Source organism: Syngnathoides biaculeatus, chromosome 16 (genome assembly GCF_019802595.1).
Source record: "Syngnathoides biaculeatus isolate LvHL_M chromosome 16, ASM1980259v1, whole genome shotgun sequence".
In the NCBI taxonomy this organism is placed as follows: domain Eukaryota; kingdom Metazoa; phylum Chordata; class Actinopteri; order Syngnathiformes; family Syngnathidae; genus Syngnathoides; species Syngnathoides biaculeatus.
Window position 1 is genome coordinate 8,126,330 of NC_084655.1, and position 15,186 is coordinate 8,141,515.

The following is a 15,186-nucleotide window of genomic DNA, read 5'->3' on the forward strand; positions in this document are numbered from 1 at the left end:
GTGACTGGTCTATCAAGGCGCGAGGGGCGCCGCCTTACCGATCAACTGAGTCACTACCTTGAATAAGAAAAACAGTTCATGAAGGCTAAAATTTAATTTTTTTTATTGCTCCTGTCACATTCTATAATGTAATTTCTGGCATCGGGACACTCAGACGTTTATTGGTACACTGTCATTAAATGTTTGACAAGCGTCCCAGTCCAATGCAAGAGATACTGCCGAGGAGCAACATCACATACCAGCATCAGTTTCACGTTTACTTGGTTCACTCGCTGTTTGTGTCACCTCTCTCGATGTTGTGGAGCGGAATAAAGTTTTGTGCAGACCCTGAAAAATGGCGGGAGAGACCTTAAATAACTCAGTGAAGTCTTTTAAAGTAGTACATTTTGAGAGAAGGTTAAGACAGTGGCCGTGTATCTCAGCAGGCCAACAAACACAGACTGGGCCCAGGTGATCTTCAGAGGAGATAAGGTGAAATGGAACCTAAATGTTATTAGCTGGCAACCAGTTCAGCGTGTACCCTGCTGTACCCTTCCCAAGGATAGCTGGAGCCCATCCCAGCTGTCAAACAGGCAGGAGGCGGGGTACACCCTTTACTGGTTGCCAACCAATCGCAGGACACATGGAGACAGGCAACAGTCGCACTCACAATCACACCTAGGGGCAATTTGGTGTCTCCAATTAATATCTTCACAACACATTTAATAATTATGGTACTTTATTGACAAAGCCTCAAAGTTATTAAAAGAGAGATGGATTGATATGATTGACATGGAGGATGGATACATATTTTATCCATTCCGTGAGCAAAATTTTATTGTCGCACCAGCAGTCAACGTATCCGCAATGCATCGAGTCACTATATATTATATTCCCACATTCCCTGGTATTGCGGGCCACCTAGTGGTAACAATGAATAGCACGCTTTAAACAGGATGGCCCTGCCAACAATTGTTTTCTTCCATGAATTCCATTTCATTATTTTGGCTTGTCCCGTTAGGGGTCGCCACAGCGTGACATCTCAGATCAACGCTCGTATTTGTTTCTTCAAAGTCATTGACGGTATGTCAAATTATTCATTTGTTTTTAGGTTCTGAGGTGTTGAGTTGTGGCACGGTTGATCAGCTGGTAAAGCGTTGGCCTCACAGTTCTGAGGACCTGGGTTCGATCCCCGCCCCGCCTGTGTGGAGTTTGCATGTTCTCCCTGTGCCTGCATGGGTTTTCTCCTGGCACTCCGGTTTCCTCCCACATCTCAAAAACATGCAACATTAATTGGACACTTTAAATTGCCCCTAGGCGTGATTGTGAGTGCGGCTTTTTGTCTCCATGTGCCCTGCAATTGGCTGGCAACCAGTTCAGGGTGTACCCCGCCTCCTGCCCGTTGATAGCTGGGATGGGCTCCAGCACTCCTGCAACCCTCATGAGGATAAGCGGCAAAAAAAATGATGAATGTGTGTTGAGGACTTTTTGGGGTATATTTGACCAACAGAATAGTTGAATACATTCAAAATTGTGTGTGTGTGTGTATAGATAGACACAGACAGATAAACAGAGGGCCCCTATAGAGAAAACCCCACGAGCCACCACTGTTATAAGGTTATGATTTAAAGGAGGGTTTCAAGCAAGGGTTAAGGTTTCAAATTAGGTTTTTGTTTCATGCCAGGGGTGGTGTTTCACACAAGATTTAGTTAGAGTTGGAGGTTCAAAGTACAGTTTCAAGAGAGTGCCAGGGTTTCAGACCAAACTTGACATTTTAAAACAGGGTTTCAAAGGCTTCAAAGGGTTAGGTTTCCAAAGGTTAGGTTAGGTTGTCAAGCCAACGAATAAGGCCTAGTGTTTTTTTAAAAGAAAAAAAAACCTGGGTTAGGTTTTCAATCGAGATTTGAAGATGGATGAGTTTTACTGACCAATTTTAGCGCAGGCCACAAGGCAACATGCAGGATGTCTGGAGAGATTAACGGCCTTCACAATCAAACAGCAACGACTGAAGAGAACTCGGGGGCCATAAACCTCAGGAGTGAAGTTGCAATAAAGTATCCTGATAAGATAAAGAGACAAACTTTGTTCGCAAACATAACGTCAGTCGGACACTTTGTTTGACTTGGCCAGACTGTGTGAAGAGGAGTAACGAAACCTTCTCGAGTAACAAAACCTGGCCATGCTGTGGACAGCCGCCATGTGCCTCCTGTGGGGGGTCTCGTGGACTACAGGGGCCCCCACCACCACCCCCACGCAGAAGGTCCTACTGGTGTCTTTCGATGGTTTCCGCTGGGATTATGACCGAGACGTGGACACGCCGAACCTGGACCGGATGGCCCGTGACGGCGTCAAAGCTGACTATGTGACGCCACCTTATCTCACCATCACCAGCCCTACGCACTTCACGCTTCTTACCGGTAAGACTCAGGTGTAAATTGTACTTCCTTTATGATAAAGTTGTTCTTTTTTTCTGTACATCAGTCGCACTTTAATACATTCAATGCAACTGTACTACATGTAATGTACTGTACTACAGGATCTTTATGTATTTAATTTGTTGATTCATTCACGTAGCACTACTGATACCCCCATAGCACACTTTAAAAATCACTGTTGCAACACATTCTGGTACTCTGTCTGGGTTTTTATGCCCTTGGACAGGTCGCTACATTGAAAATCACGGCGTGATCCACAACATGTGGTTCAACACCACCAGCACGGAGAAGAAACCGTACTACCAAACACAGTTTGTCAACGAGTGGTGGGACAATGGCACGCTCCCCATCTGGATCACGGCGCAGAAACAGGTCTGTTTCATCCAGAAAATTGTTTTGGGAGGACCGGGTAGGTCAGTGGCAATCTGGCAGAAACTGAAATTTGGCTGGAAAACTTCACGCGTGGATGGCATCCAGGTTCTTGGATGGTGAACTGACAAAGTGACTTAATGTATGCAACAGAGGTGACGTGACTTGACTTCTGTCAGGCATAAGTCGCCAATCTAAGAGTTTATGAATAACTTTACATGGAATCAAAAGTTTACTTTTGCTTAAATTTAATGACTTGAATCAGTATAGGTGCCGTGAGATAAGTGTGACCAGAGTTAAAAGTTTTAAGAGCCATCATTTTTAGATTTGACTAGCAAAAATTTGAGATTTTTCAGATTTAAACACGATGGAAGTGAACTCAACTCCCTTCACAACAAGCAATAGTTTGCCAAATTGTGAACGATTATTCCAAAAAGAGGCTTCAAGATGTTGATTGCCATGATCAATTAAAGATGACTGTCAAACTCAACATAAAACAAAGAAAAAAAAAACGTTTGATAACTTTGCTATGACTTAAAGATTGCGAGCTTATCCTAACACATTATGGGAAATGCAGTTAATGGGATAATAAATAGCATCTGTGTTGCAGGGTTACAATCCTTAAAAAAAAGACATTATCTTCTTCTACTTAAGTACATAGGATATTAGTAGTTTTAGCAGCTCTTGACATGCAGTATGTGACTTTGTTCCTTCTGTTGTGTGTATTTCTTGTGTCCAAACCTCGCAGGGCCTGAAGTCGGGTTCACTTCACTTCCCCGGCACAGCATCAAGCTATCAAGGCCAAACAGCGATGGTACGAGAGGTCGAGCCACTCCTTTACAACTACAAGAATGAGACGGCGTGGCGTCAGAACAGTGACAAGGTGATGGGCTGGTTCCGTGACCAGGATCTGGACTTCGTGTCACTGTACTTCGGCGAGCCGGACGGCACGGGGCACCGTTATGGCCCGGACTCCCCTCAACGTAGGGACATGGTTCGGCAAGTGGACCGGACCGTGGGCTACATCCGGCAATTGGCTGAGAACCACGGAATGAGCCACGTCTTGAATATCATCATCACCTCCGACCACGGTATGACCACCGTGTACCGGAACGGACTGGTAGAAGAAATCACGCTTTCCAAGATCCCAGGGTTTTCCTTCCGAGACGTGTCCTTCCACCTGGTGGACTTTGGGCCTTCGGGGATGCTTCTGCCCAAACCAGGTAAGCTGGAGAAAGTGTACCAGGCCCTGAAGGGGGCGCACCCACACCTCCACGTCTACAAGAAGGAGGAGATGCCCGCGCATCTCCACTTTGCCAACAACCAGCGCATCCTGCCCATCATTCTGCTTGCTGACGCCGGATATGTCATCAATGGGGTGAGTAAGGAAAATGTCACACTTTTGCGAAGTTCCAAAATCACAACTAAAAAGACATTTAATGCAGTTCAGCAAACTGATTGACAACAGTAAGTACGATACAGAGTACCATATGCTACGATCACAGTTTCTTTTGTGTTGAAGACTAAGGTTTCAAGCCAGGGTTAGGGTTTCAAATTGAGCCCACCCAATTATCCATCCATCCATTTTGCCGCGTATCCTCACGAGGGTCACGAGGAGTGTTGGAGCCTATCCCAGCTGTCAACGGGCAGGAGGCGGGGTACACCCTGAACCGGTTGCCAGCCAATCGCAGGGCACATAGAGACAAACAGCAGCACTCACAATCACACCTAGGGGCAATTTAGAGTGTCCAATTAATGTTGCATGTTTTTGAGATGTGGGAGGAAACCGGAGTGCCAGGAGAAAACTCACGCAGGCACAGGGAGAACATGCAAACTCCACACAGGCGGGGCGGGGATCGAACCCAGGTCCTCAGAACTGTGAGGCCAACACTTTACCAGCTGATCCACTGTGCCGCCCCCAGCCGTAATTAACCAAGATGTTTTTTAAATTTACAACACAAGCTGAAGACGATGACATTCAAACAAACATTCACCTCACCCAAAAAAGCTTTTGTTCTCTGTTGTAAACTTACTGATATTCAAAGGATAAAATATTGTTAAAAACAAGTCAAACGTTCTGCCTGTAATTCATATTTTTAGTGTTGTAAGCATAAAGGGACCAAAAAAAAAAAACAAGTTATTTTAGCATATACGCTTAAATCAATCAACCAATTATTCGGTATTCTTAATTTTACTCGACCAAATATTGACCTCAAAAATTCCATATTGGTTGCGCCCATGTTTCAAATTTGTTTTCAAGTCAGGGTTCAAGTTAACGTAAAGTCAAGGTAGCAAGGATTAAAACTTCAAATTAAGGTTTTAATCGGGGTTTTCAAGGAAATTCAAACTAAGACTAAGAAGGCAGATTTAGGGGTTTCAATGTAAGTCTCAAGCAAAAGTTAGAATTTTAAGAGGGTTTAAAGACAGGCTAGGATTTTAATTAAGGGTAGGGCCTCAAATTAGGGTTTAAATGCCAGTTTTGTGTTTAAAAAGTAAAGTATGTAAAAATTAAGTAACAACTAATAACACATTCTACGATATAGCAGGAGTGTAGAACGTAAACCGTCATATAGTGAGGATTGACTGTACGGAATATCGAGAGGACTAAGGTACAAGTACACATTTGCAACTGTATCTTGATGACCATCAAGACCCATTTATGACCACTTCAACTCTCTTCAACTATAATTACTGAATAAGGGACAATAAAGACAGCCACAGATGTGTTCAGATTTACTTGGAGATACTGGTAGACTGGACACAGATAATGACAACGTTCAGATAAGAAGAAATAACATAAGGTTAAATAAGAGTCAAAGCTAAACGACGGCTTCAACAGCAACTTCTGTTCAGATTTCAGTCACAAATAATAATAATAAAACAGAGGTCGTGGTTTAAAAGTAGGGTTATAAGCAGAGGTGAGGGTTTTAAATAAGGAGTAGGGATTCTAACAAGGGTTATGGTTTGGGGATTCAAGTTGGGGGTTTGAAGTTGGGGTTTCAAGGCTGCCAAAGAGTTTGAAACGGGGGTTAGGTTTCAAGGCCAGGTTGCTCTTTCAACTCGGGGTTTCAAATTACAGTATCAAGCGAGGATTTGGTTTTTGAGTGCTTTGGACTGGGTTAGTGTTCCAGATTAGGGTTTCAAAGATAGGTCCATGTTTCAAAGTAGTGTTTTAAAAAGATCAGAGGGTTTCAAACAGGGTATAGGGTGTCAAGAGTGGGTTACGTGTCGGAGTTTTAAAGTAGGCTTTTAGGTTTGTTTCTCAAGGGCAGGTTTCAAGTCTGAGTTAGGGTTCAAATCAATCAAAGGTTAGGGTTTCAAATTAGGGTTCAGGAGTTAGGGTTGCAAAGAAGCTATGTTTTTAAATTGGGGTTTCAAGACAGACCTCATTCAGAACAGGGGGGTGTGCCCTCTCAGGGTCAGGGATGAGATTCTGCCCCAAGTGGAGGACTTCAAGAGGGTGTCCCGGGGTTTCCCTTAGAGATGGGTTGAGAAGCTCTGTCAACCGGGAGGGACTCAGAGCTGAGACACTGCTTCTACGCATTGAGAGGAGCCAGACCAGACAAGGTGGCTGGAGCATCTGATTCAGATGCCTCTCGTGCGCCTCCCTGGTGAGGTCTGCTGGGAACATTCTACTGGAAAGAGAACCCAGGGACGTCCCAGGACTCACTGGAGGGATTATGTCCCTCGGCAGGTGTGAGAACAGATCCCCCTTGAAGAGCTTGATGAAGTGCCTGGAGAAAAGGGAGGCTGGGCGTCCTTGTGAAACCTACTGCCTCCATGACCAAACCTTGGACACGTGAATGGATGGATGTTTAAATACAGGCTGAGGTCTTCAAGGTTGGGTTTATCATTTAAAATTCATTTGAATCCTGTGATGGATTTTCAAACTTTTAAAAGTTGTAAGGTTTTAAGGAGGGTTTTAAGACAGGGCTTTCAGGTAAAGGCTTAATAGGGTTAACGTTTCAATCAAAGGTTAGGGTTCCATGACTGTGATCCAAGGGAAATTTTGCAAACAAGGATTAAGGTTTCATTGAGAATTCTTGTTTCAAATTAGAAGGTTCAAGACAGAGCTGGTTAAAGTAGGGTTTCAATCCTGTGGTGTGGTTTCGAATAAGGTTTAGGATTTAAATATAAGGTTTCAAGTGAGGATTAGGGTTTAAAAGTAGGGTGTTGGGCCACGGTTACAGTTTAAACCCTCAGTTGTGTTTTCAAAATCTGAATGGTTAGTCTACTCGTTTTTGATGTATCCAATAATTCTCTTTGCTGTCTACTGTGAGTACTACAAAGCATTGTCAGCACTTGTAGCATTTCATATTTGGGTTGTATATCAATGTTATTTTCTTGTTGTGTATTATTTTGTCATGTTGTAAGGTAGTTTGATTTCATATTCATGTTATGTTTGTCCATTTGCTTGTCTTCAGTACTTCCCCGTCCAGTTCAACAAGGGTGAGCATGGCTTTGACAACCACGAGATGGACATGAAGGCCTTCTTCAGGGCGGTGGGGCCGGCATTCCGCAAGGACCTGAAGGTGGGCCCCTTCGAGACGGTCCACATCTACCCGCTCATGTGCCACATTCTGGGCATCCGGCCCGAGATCAACGATGGGTGCCTGAATGCTACGAGGGACATGCTCATCACTTACCCCCGGGAGAACGACGGTCAGCCCCCCACGCAATAATTGTTGAAGACTTTCAAAATACCGTTTCAAGCCTTGGTGACACTTTCAAACAACAGTTTGAGTTTCAAATCAGGGTTTGAAGCCAAGGGTTTGGGGTTTCAAAGTAAGGTTTCATCCCAGGGTTAAAGCAACAATTACGATTTCATGGACAGGTTTGAGTTTCATTTCGATTTTAAGCCAGTGTTACAGTTTTAATACAGGGTTTAACATTTCAAAGTAGGGTTTTAAGCATGGGTTACATTTTCAAACAATAGATTTGGTTTCAAGCCAGGGTTAAGATTTTAAACATTTTAATACAGCAGGGTTTGGTTTGCAGGATCAAAGAAAATGGATGGATGTTTCAATTTAGTTTCATATCTGAGACTGGGTCAGGTTTCTAACAAGAGTTAGTGTTGCAAAGCAAGGTTTGAAACAAGGGTTAGAGTTTAAAAGTAGGCTTTTAGGCCAGGGTTAAGGCAACAAGTTAGGTTTTTCAAGCAGATAAAGGTTTTAATACATTATGTTTCAAATTGTGGTTTCAATACTGAGTTTGGGTTTCAAATTGGTGTTAGGGGGTTTGGGTTTTAAAGGTTTATCCCACTGAATTCCAAGGTTGGGTTGGGACTTCAAAGATGGGTTTTAAAATAAGGTTTCAATCCATGTGTGTGCATTTCTTTTCTTTTTTGTTCAAATTAAGATTGGTTTTCAAACAAAGCTTAGTGTTTAAAAGTAGGGTAGTAGGGAAAGGCGCTGAAGTTATGCTAATGGTTAATCAGATTTTTTTCTTCCCTATTTTTTCATAAAAATGTTAATAGTCAAAAAGGTTTTCTATTAAAAAAGACCAGCACGAAATTTCGTTCTGAATTGTGGTAGCATGTGGCGGCGCAGGGCTTTACCTTAGCTTAACTTTTACAAGAACACACATCTAGGACTGTTTTGTATAAATTTTTTAATTGGTTTTGTTTTGTAGAAGCAGGCAAGCGTGTAAACCTGTTTCCGAACGCCGTGACTGGCTTGGCTGCAACAGCTGGATTTCTTCTCGTGGTTTTTGTCATTATTTTGACTCGCAAAATAGTTACTGGCAGACAACGCGGAAGGTAAGCGCAAATCAAGCTCGTTTTTTGTTGTAATATGCAATTTATCTTGAATAAGTTAATGGCCGTTTTGTGTTTTTCAGATCAGCAACTTTCACAAATGATGCAAATGACATTCAACAAACCTCCTTTTGAGCTTAAGTGACATAGTTCAGTGTTTCATTTTGTAAATGTGTGTATATGTGACGAACAAATAAGTGCGTTAATAAATAGTATTTCAATATGTAAAATGTTTTGTTTTATTCATTGCTCCACTTTCACCTGATACCCATCATATGAATGGACCACGATGGTGAGTGCCGAGGGACAGTTTGTACGTTCTTGAGAACATCATTTTTTTAGTAACAAGCACATTAAACATCACGGTGTTTCCGCTCAAGGATTACAAAATAAACGCTAATTCAATCATTTATTTTGAAAATCAATAATAGAACGGAGAAAATCTGTTGTTTGAGCCAGAGATCGGGTTTCAAGTAAGAGTTGCAGAATTGTGGTTTCCAAAGTGAATGATATTATTTCAAATCATATTTCAAACAAAGGTTAGCGTTTCAAAGTAGAATTGGGGCTTTTCAAATGGGGTTTAAAGCCAGAGTTAGGTTGTCAAAATTGGATTTCAATGCTGGGTTAGAATTTCAACATAGAGTTTCAGGGCGGTGTTAGGATTTCATATTAGAGTAGAGTTCCAAACCTGGGTTACAATTTTAAAATGGGATTTGAAACCAGGGGTCGGGTTTTTAATTAAAGTTAAAATTCCAAATGAAAGTTTCAGCCTAGGGTAAATTAGGATTTCAAAGTAGAGTTGGGATTTCAAGACAAAATCTTCATCTTATGATGAATTAATAGCTAATTAAAACAGATGATCTCCCCAAAATCTATTAAAACTAAAAGCGTCTTTACCCAAATTGCACTGATATCTCCTTGTAATGCACTATTTTGACCAATAATATTGAAAATGATCGCTTGTGTGGTGTATATTATTCTGAAACGTCACGTTGTTGCTCCCTACGTTGCTGATGTTTTGTTGTGAAATGCGGACTCGTTTCCGGTGTTTAGCGGCGTCTGTGTTTTTGGGTGTTGTTATTGTTATCGTGTGGGTCCACCATGGAGGAGCTGAGCGCCGTCGGCGAGCAGGTTTTCGACGCCGAATGCATCCTCAACAAAAGACTCCGAAAGGTTCGAAAAGTCACAAGAACGCCAACTAAAACAGCTCAAGTCTTATTTTGTAGTATATTTTTTTGGGTGCGTGTTCGTTCGGCTCAGTGCGCTGAATCTTTTACCGCTCCTTTGTGTGCAGGGAAAGTTGGAGTTTCTGATCAAGTGGAGAGGGTGGTCGTCCAAGTAAGTCAGGAAGACCCCAAACAATGAACACCGCGGAAAAAAAAAAAAAAAAATATATATATACGTGTAATCGTAACACTTTTTTCGTTTTCGTCATGGATGCCTTTTGCAATTTCATCAACTAAGCGGATCTAGGTTTGGCTTTTATCAAGCTACTTTATAAATTCCACTTAAGGTTTGATTCCAATATTTATACTCAGACATTGATTGCTTTTAATTATTTTGTTTATATTTACAGTCACCAGGTTAGACGAGCAGTTCTTTTATGCCACATTAATGACACGCACTAATGGTTAAAATTGTAAAGTAGAAGAAAATAAGTAGCCTAGCTTGATTGAAGGCACACTTGAAGATTAAAACATCAACAAAAGGGCTTCATGACATTTAAGTTAAAAAAAAAAAAAAAAAAAAAGGAAACGAAACAGGATTCCCCCACCCGTAATAGTGTAAAATTTATAATTGATTGAAGGCAAACTTGACAAGTTCTACTGGAACAAAATGGCTATCTTTTAAAAAAAAAAATCTCCCTATAGTGTACAGTAGTTCCAGTAGTGTAAATTAAAAGAAGTTGCTTTAATCATTAAGTTTGCCTTTAATCAAGCGACATGTTTTGTTGTATCTTTCCATTTTTTATTCCACAAGACTGCTATTACATTTCTCATTTTACTTATACTTTTTCTATTGATACTGAGGGAAGATTCAACCTTCCATAAAGCATTTTCATTCATGTTTAAATAGTCAAATTTGTCTTCAATAAAATTGTTGTCTTAAATACCACACAACGAGAACTAACTCAGGTTCTCATAAAATAAGCACTTTTGTACATGTTTAACAATCAATTTGTTCAAAATCACATTAATTAATTGTCTTATTACACTTTTAACCAAGAAAGTATTTGTGTCCATTATTTACATTTGTAAAATTATAACTCATTTGGGGAAGCAATTAGATTTGTGCCATATGACTTTTATTTGAATTCCTCTCTACCTTTTTTGTTTGACTGTTATTCTCTGTGGGTGCACACTGTTGCCTGCCTTCTGTTAGGTCCACACGTCCTTTGTGTGTGTGTGCGTGTCTGTGTATTTGTGTGTAAAGGGTGGGGGGTGGGCTGACTGCTGGTCTGAGGGTCTTTTCCTTTTTCTTCAACAGGCTTCTAGCACATGTTGAACTTATTTTTGTGCCACATCCATTTTGTGGCATCTGCACTATTGCAAGTCAACATGATCAGGACAGTGCGAGTTAATCTTTTTAAAAGAAGGATCACTTGTTTTTTATGGGTTTTTTTTAAACAAACAATGCAGAGCACTTAGTCTCACATTCAGTATTTACTGGGGGGGTGCTTTTCTTTTTGTGCCTTTCACGCGGGGCTTCTAAGCCACGTTTTTCTCGGCTCACTTTCTTGTGTCTGGTTAACCGATGCGTGAAAGGGGGTGTTGAAATTGAAATGGGAATCTCGCGAGTCAACTTCGACCCAACCCCCCAATTTGGCATTGGAGCCTTTCACACATTGCGACAGGGGGAAAAGGTGTGAAATTCCGGCGTTAGCAGGTAGTGTGAAAGTGGGGAAAAAAATAAACAAGAGCAGTGCTATAACATGAGACTGATTTTTCGTAATTCTGACATTAGACTACTTTAATTATGGTAATTCCAATGATTAAACCACATATGTGAGAAAGTTTAAAAAAAAAATCACAGTTTAATTAAATACTTGGCTGGTTCAGCAAAGTTCATTACAGTACTAAACAATTATGTTAGTCATTGCTAAGTGCTGTCAATCATTCCCATAATACTTTGCCCATGCTAAAACATGGTGGCGATAGTGGATAAAATTTGAGAAAAAAAATTATAACCTGTAAGAATAAATTCTAAATGTATGCCACTGTATTTTAATAGTAGAGGTCAGTAGTTGTAAAATTAAATGTGTTTGTCATTCCATTTGGGGCTCACATGAACAACAATGCAGGTATAGAAATAGAGAAACAGCCAAGTAACAATAAAATAATTATAGGAATCTTTTTTTTTCTGTTTCGTGAAATGCTTAACTTCAGGGGGTCATTTCATCTTATCTGAGGTCAGAACTCTCCCCCATGTGCCTCTGGGCTCTGCGAAGCTGCGATCCACTGTCAGGCGTTCTTGCCCCAACACGCCCCCAGCCATCGGACAACCAAGCTTTGGTATGCTTGGAGAGGCAAAAGCCGCCACAAGGGGGGGCTTTGGGAAGGGATGCTCAGACCAGCAAGGCGCATTCAAAGTGATGATTAATGTGCCCTTCAATACACATTACTGTAGTTTTCACCAATATGAATTCATTTTAATTGGTCAATTACCTTTTTTCCGTCATTTGACCGCCATTTTGTAGACAGACATGACTGCCGCAGTCATCGCCGGATTTCTGTCACGTGGGCCAGTCAGCCAATGAGTGTATTTCTTGTGATGTCAGAACATCATCACATGGAGTACGGAGGCAATCAGGGTGCTTATATACTGTAACAAGAACGCGAGCGGTACCAGCCCAGCTGATCTACGTACCATATCATTTTATACCTAAACAAGACCAACATTTATAACGCATAATATTTAATACTTCAATATTAGAGGCAGTTCCTGTGGTATCATACATTCAACTACTGGGATAAAACATGAGAAAGTCTTTATTTTTATGTTCTTATGCCTTTATTCATTCCAGACACAACAGCTGGGAACCCCAAGAGAACATTCTTGATCCCAGACTTCTGGCAGCCTTCAACAAAAAGTGAGTTTCTTTAGATGTTTGTGCTCCGTGGAATGTCTGGATGGTTATAAATTGAATTCTGTGTACCTCAGGGAGCAAGAGAAGGAGCTTCTGATCCGGAAACGTGGGAAAAGGCCAAGAGGGCGACCACGGAAGATGCCCGTATGTTCAACATAGAAGACAAGTTTTCGTAGTTTTTTAGGATACATTTGAAATGCTCATCTTTCCTTCAGGAAAATGTACCAGAGGCCACCAAGTCCAACAGCTCTTCCTCAGGATCCTCATCTACATCCTCTGATTCCTCATCTTCGTGTTCCTCATCGTCCTCGTCCTCCTCGGAAGAAGACAACGTCGAGGAGCAGGCGAGCCCTAGAATCCGAACACGAGACCTCCACCCCCATCCTGTCCCCCAAAAGAAGGCGCAGATTGTGTTGGCCAAACAGGAGCCCCCCAAAAAACGTGGTCGCAAATCTCTGAGCCAAGGCCTTCAGAAAATCCTCAAGAAGGACTCCGATCTTCCTGGTTCCATTAAGAAGCCAGTTCACCTGGCCAGCTTTGCCTTTATGGGTTTTCATCGGGGTTCCGGCAGGGGTGCAGCAAGTGGTCCCAACCGCAGTTCCACCCCAGATGGAGGAACTTCAAGAAACTCCTTGAGCTCAGTGGGATCAGGCAGATCAATCCCGCCTTCTCCCATCCATCTGATGAAATCGAGCCCAGGCAGGAATATCACTGAGGGGAAACTGTCCATTTCCAGTCTGGATTCGTGCAAAACTAGAGGGGTGGCAGCTTTGAATTTGAATGCACCCAAACATCATGTCCAAGGATCCCCCCAGCGTACCACAAATTCCCCCAGTGTACAAAAGGCTCATGTGCTCCAGAGAATAACCAATGCAAAAGCCATGGCGGCCCAAGCAGAAAAGAACATCGCAACCAACCAACCTCTCAATCTTCACAACAAAGTAACTCAAGGCAACAAATCGCCTGGGCCCAGCCCTGGTTCAGCTTTGAGAAACGCCACACATCCTGAACGGAAAACTAACCAAAACCAGGAGTACAAACGCCCCCATAGTCCCACTCCCCCGGGAGGAACCCGCATACCTGCCCCAGTCAAAGACCTGACAGAAATTCAGACCTACAGAGGGAAGCTAGACAAAAGTGAGGTCCATATAACCGAGAACCACCTGGAAAGAGCGGCCTCCAAAGATGGCAAGATGAGCACGGGTGAGGACGAGAGTAGCTCTGACTCTGACCAGGACTCGTCAGATGCTGGTCAGGAGCGTGTGGCAGTGGTCCATACCCAAGACTGGAAGCCCACCCGCAGTCTGATAGAACACGTGTTTGTCACGGACGTCACTGCCAACCTAGTCACAGTCACGGTAAAAGAGTCACCCACCAGTGTGGGATTCTTCAGCATCCGGAACTACTGACTGGACCTCAAACACTTCACCTGACCATCGCATCAGGACACTTCATGATTGTAATTTATTTGCTCACGTTATTTGATACCATGATACTTTTACATGTGTTTTAATTCAAATCCATGGGAGTCCAATCAAACATCTAACGAACAAGGGTATATAAAGCCCACCAGGACAACCACAGGAATTTTGCGAGTGAATCCCTTGCTGCATGGGAGACAACCGGGAAGCCGGAAATATTTAACACGGAGTTTACAGGGTCCAAAATCAAACTATTCCATATAAATGTAAGAATTGGATTTGATTGTCGACTGTTGACGAAAAAGTCACGGGAGTCTAGACAAAAATCAAGGGTATTGAAAGCCCGTCTGAGCAAAAACCCAAAGTCAGGAGGTGAATTGCTTGCTGCATTTAAGATAACCGGGAAGTTGGAAATTGTCTCACTTGGAGCTTAAAGGGTCTAAGATCAAAAGGTTTCAGTCAAACAAACTTCAAATCCATTAAGACATTTCAAATCCATTAAGACATTTGACCATCTGCTGTTCTTCTGTCAAAATGTCCATCATACTTTATCTGTGTTTTCATCTAAGTTCACGGTAGATCACACAAACATTTGATGATACAAACAAAGATGATAATCTCTTGGTTCATTCACGACCACAGTGAAGTCTGAAATATCTCACACGGAGCTTACAGGGTCCAATGTCAAAACATATTGGTCAAACAAACCATAACAAAAAAATCTCAAGATTGTAGTTGAACTGATGATAAAACTGACTGCCTAAATTATTTTGGAAATGCAGTACAGTTTATTTCCAAAGGTATTTGCTCATCTGCCTTGACTCACAAACGATCCCATTCTAAATCCATCCAAAGTGCCACGGTAGATCAGATCAGATGGAAACCATTTGCTCAACATTTCTGAGGTCCCGGGTTCAATCCCAGACACGCCTGTGTGGAGTTTGCACGTTCTTCCCGTGTCTGCATTGGTTTTCTCCGGGCACTCCGGTTTCCTCCCACATCCCAAAAACATCCAACATTAATTGACACTCTAAATTGCTCCTAGATGTAATTGTGAGTGCGGCTGTTTGTCTCTATGTGCCCTGCGATTGGCTGGAAACCAAGTCAGGGTGTACCCCACCTCCTGCCCATTGACAGCTG

At 42.2% G+C, this 15,186-nt stretch overlaps 2 protein-coding genes across 2 annotated transcripts; both read left to right on the plus strand.

The window, feature by feature from the left end:
* The first annotated feature begins 1,047 nt into the window (after positions 1-1,047).
* Positions 1,048-8,740, plus strand: LOC133514947 (ectonucleotide pyrophosphatase/phosphodiesterase family member 7-like). The gene is made up of 7 exons (XM_061847069.1): positions 1,048-1,062; positions 2,110-2,396; positions 2,641-2,786; positions 3,532-4,161; positions 7,208-7,445; positions 8,415-8,541; positions 8,622-8,740. Exons 2-7 carry the CDS (start codon positions 2,159-2,161, stop codon positions 8,671-8,673), a joined length of 1,431 nt encoding a protein of 476 aa, XP_061703053.1. The 5' UTR covers positions 1,048-1,062; positions 2,110-2,158; the 3' UTR covers positions 8,674-8,740.
* Positions 8,741-9,060: 320 nt separating this feature from the next.
* cbx2 (chromobox homolog 2 (Drosophila Pc class)) lies at positions 9,061-15,186 on the plus strand. Its single transcript, XM_061847068.1, has 6 exons — positions 9,061-9,077; positions 9,592-9,711; positions 9,833-9,876; positions 12,563-12,628; positions 12,700-12,769; positions 12,841-15,186. The coding sequence occupies exons 2-6, from the start codon at positions 9,640-9,642 to the stop codon at positions 14,032-14,034; spliced, it is 1,446 nt and encodes a 481-aa protein (XP_061703052.1). The 5' UTR covers positions 9,061-9,077; positions 9,592-9,639; the 3' UTR covers positions 14,035-15,186.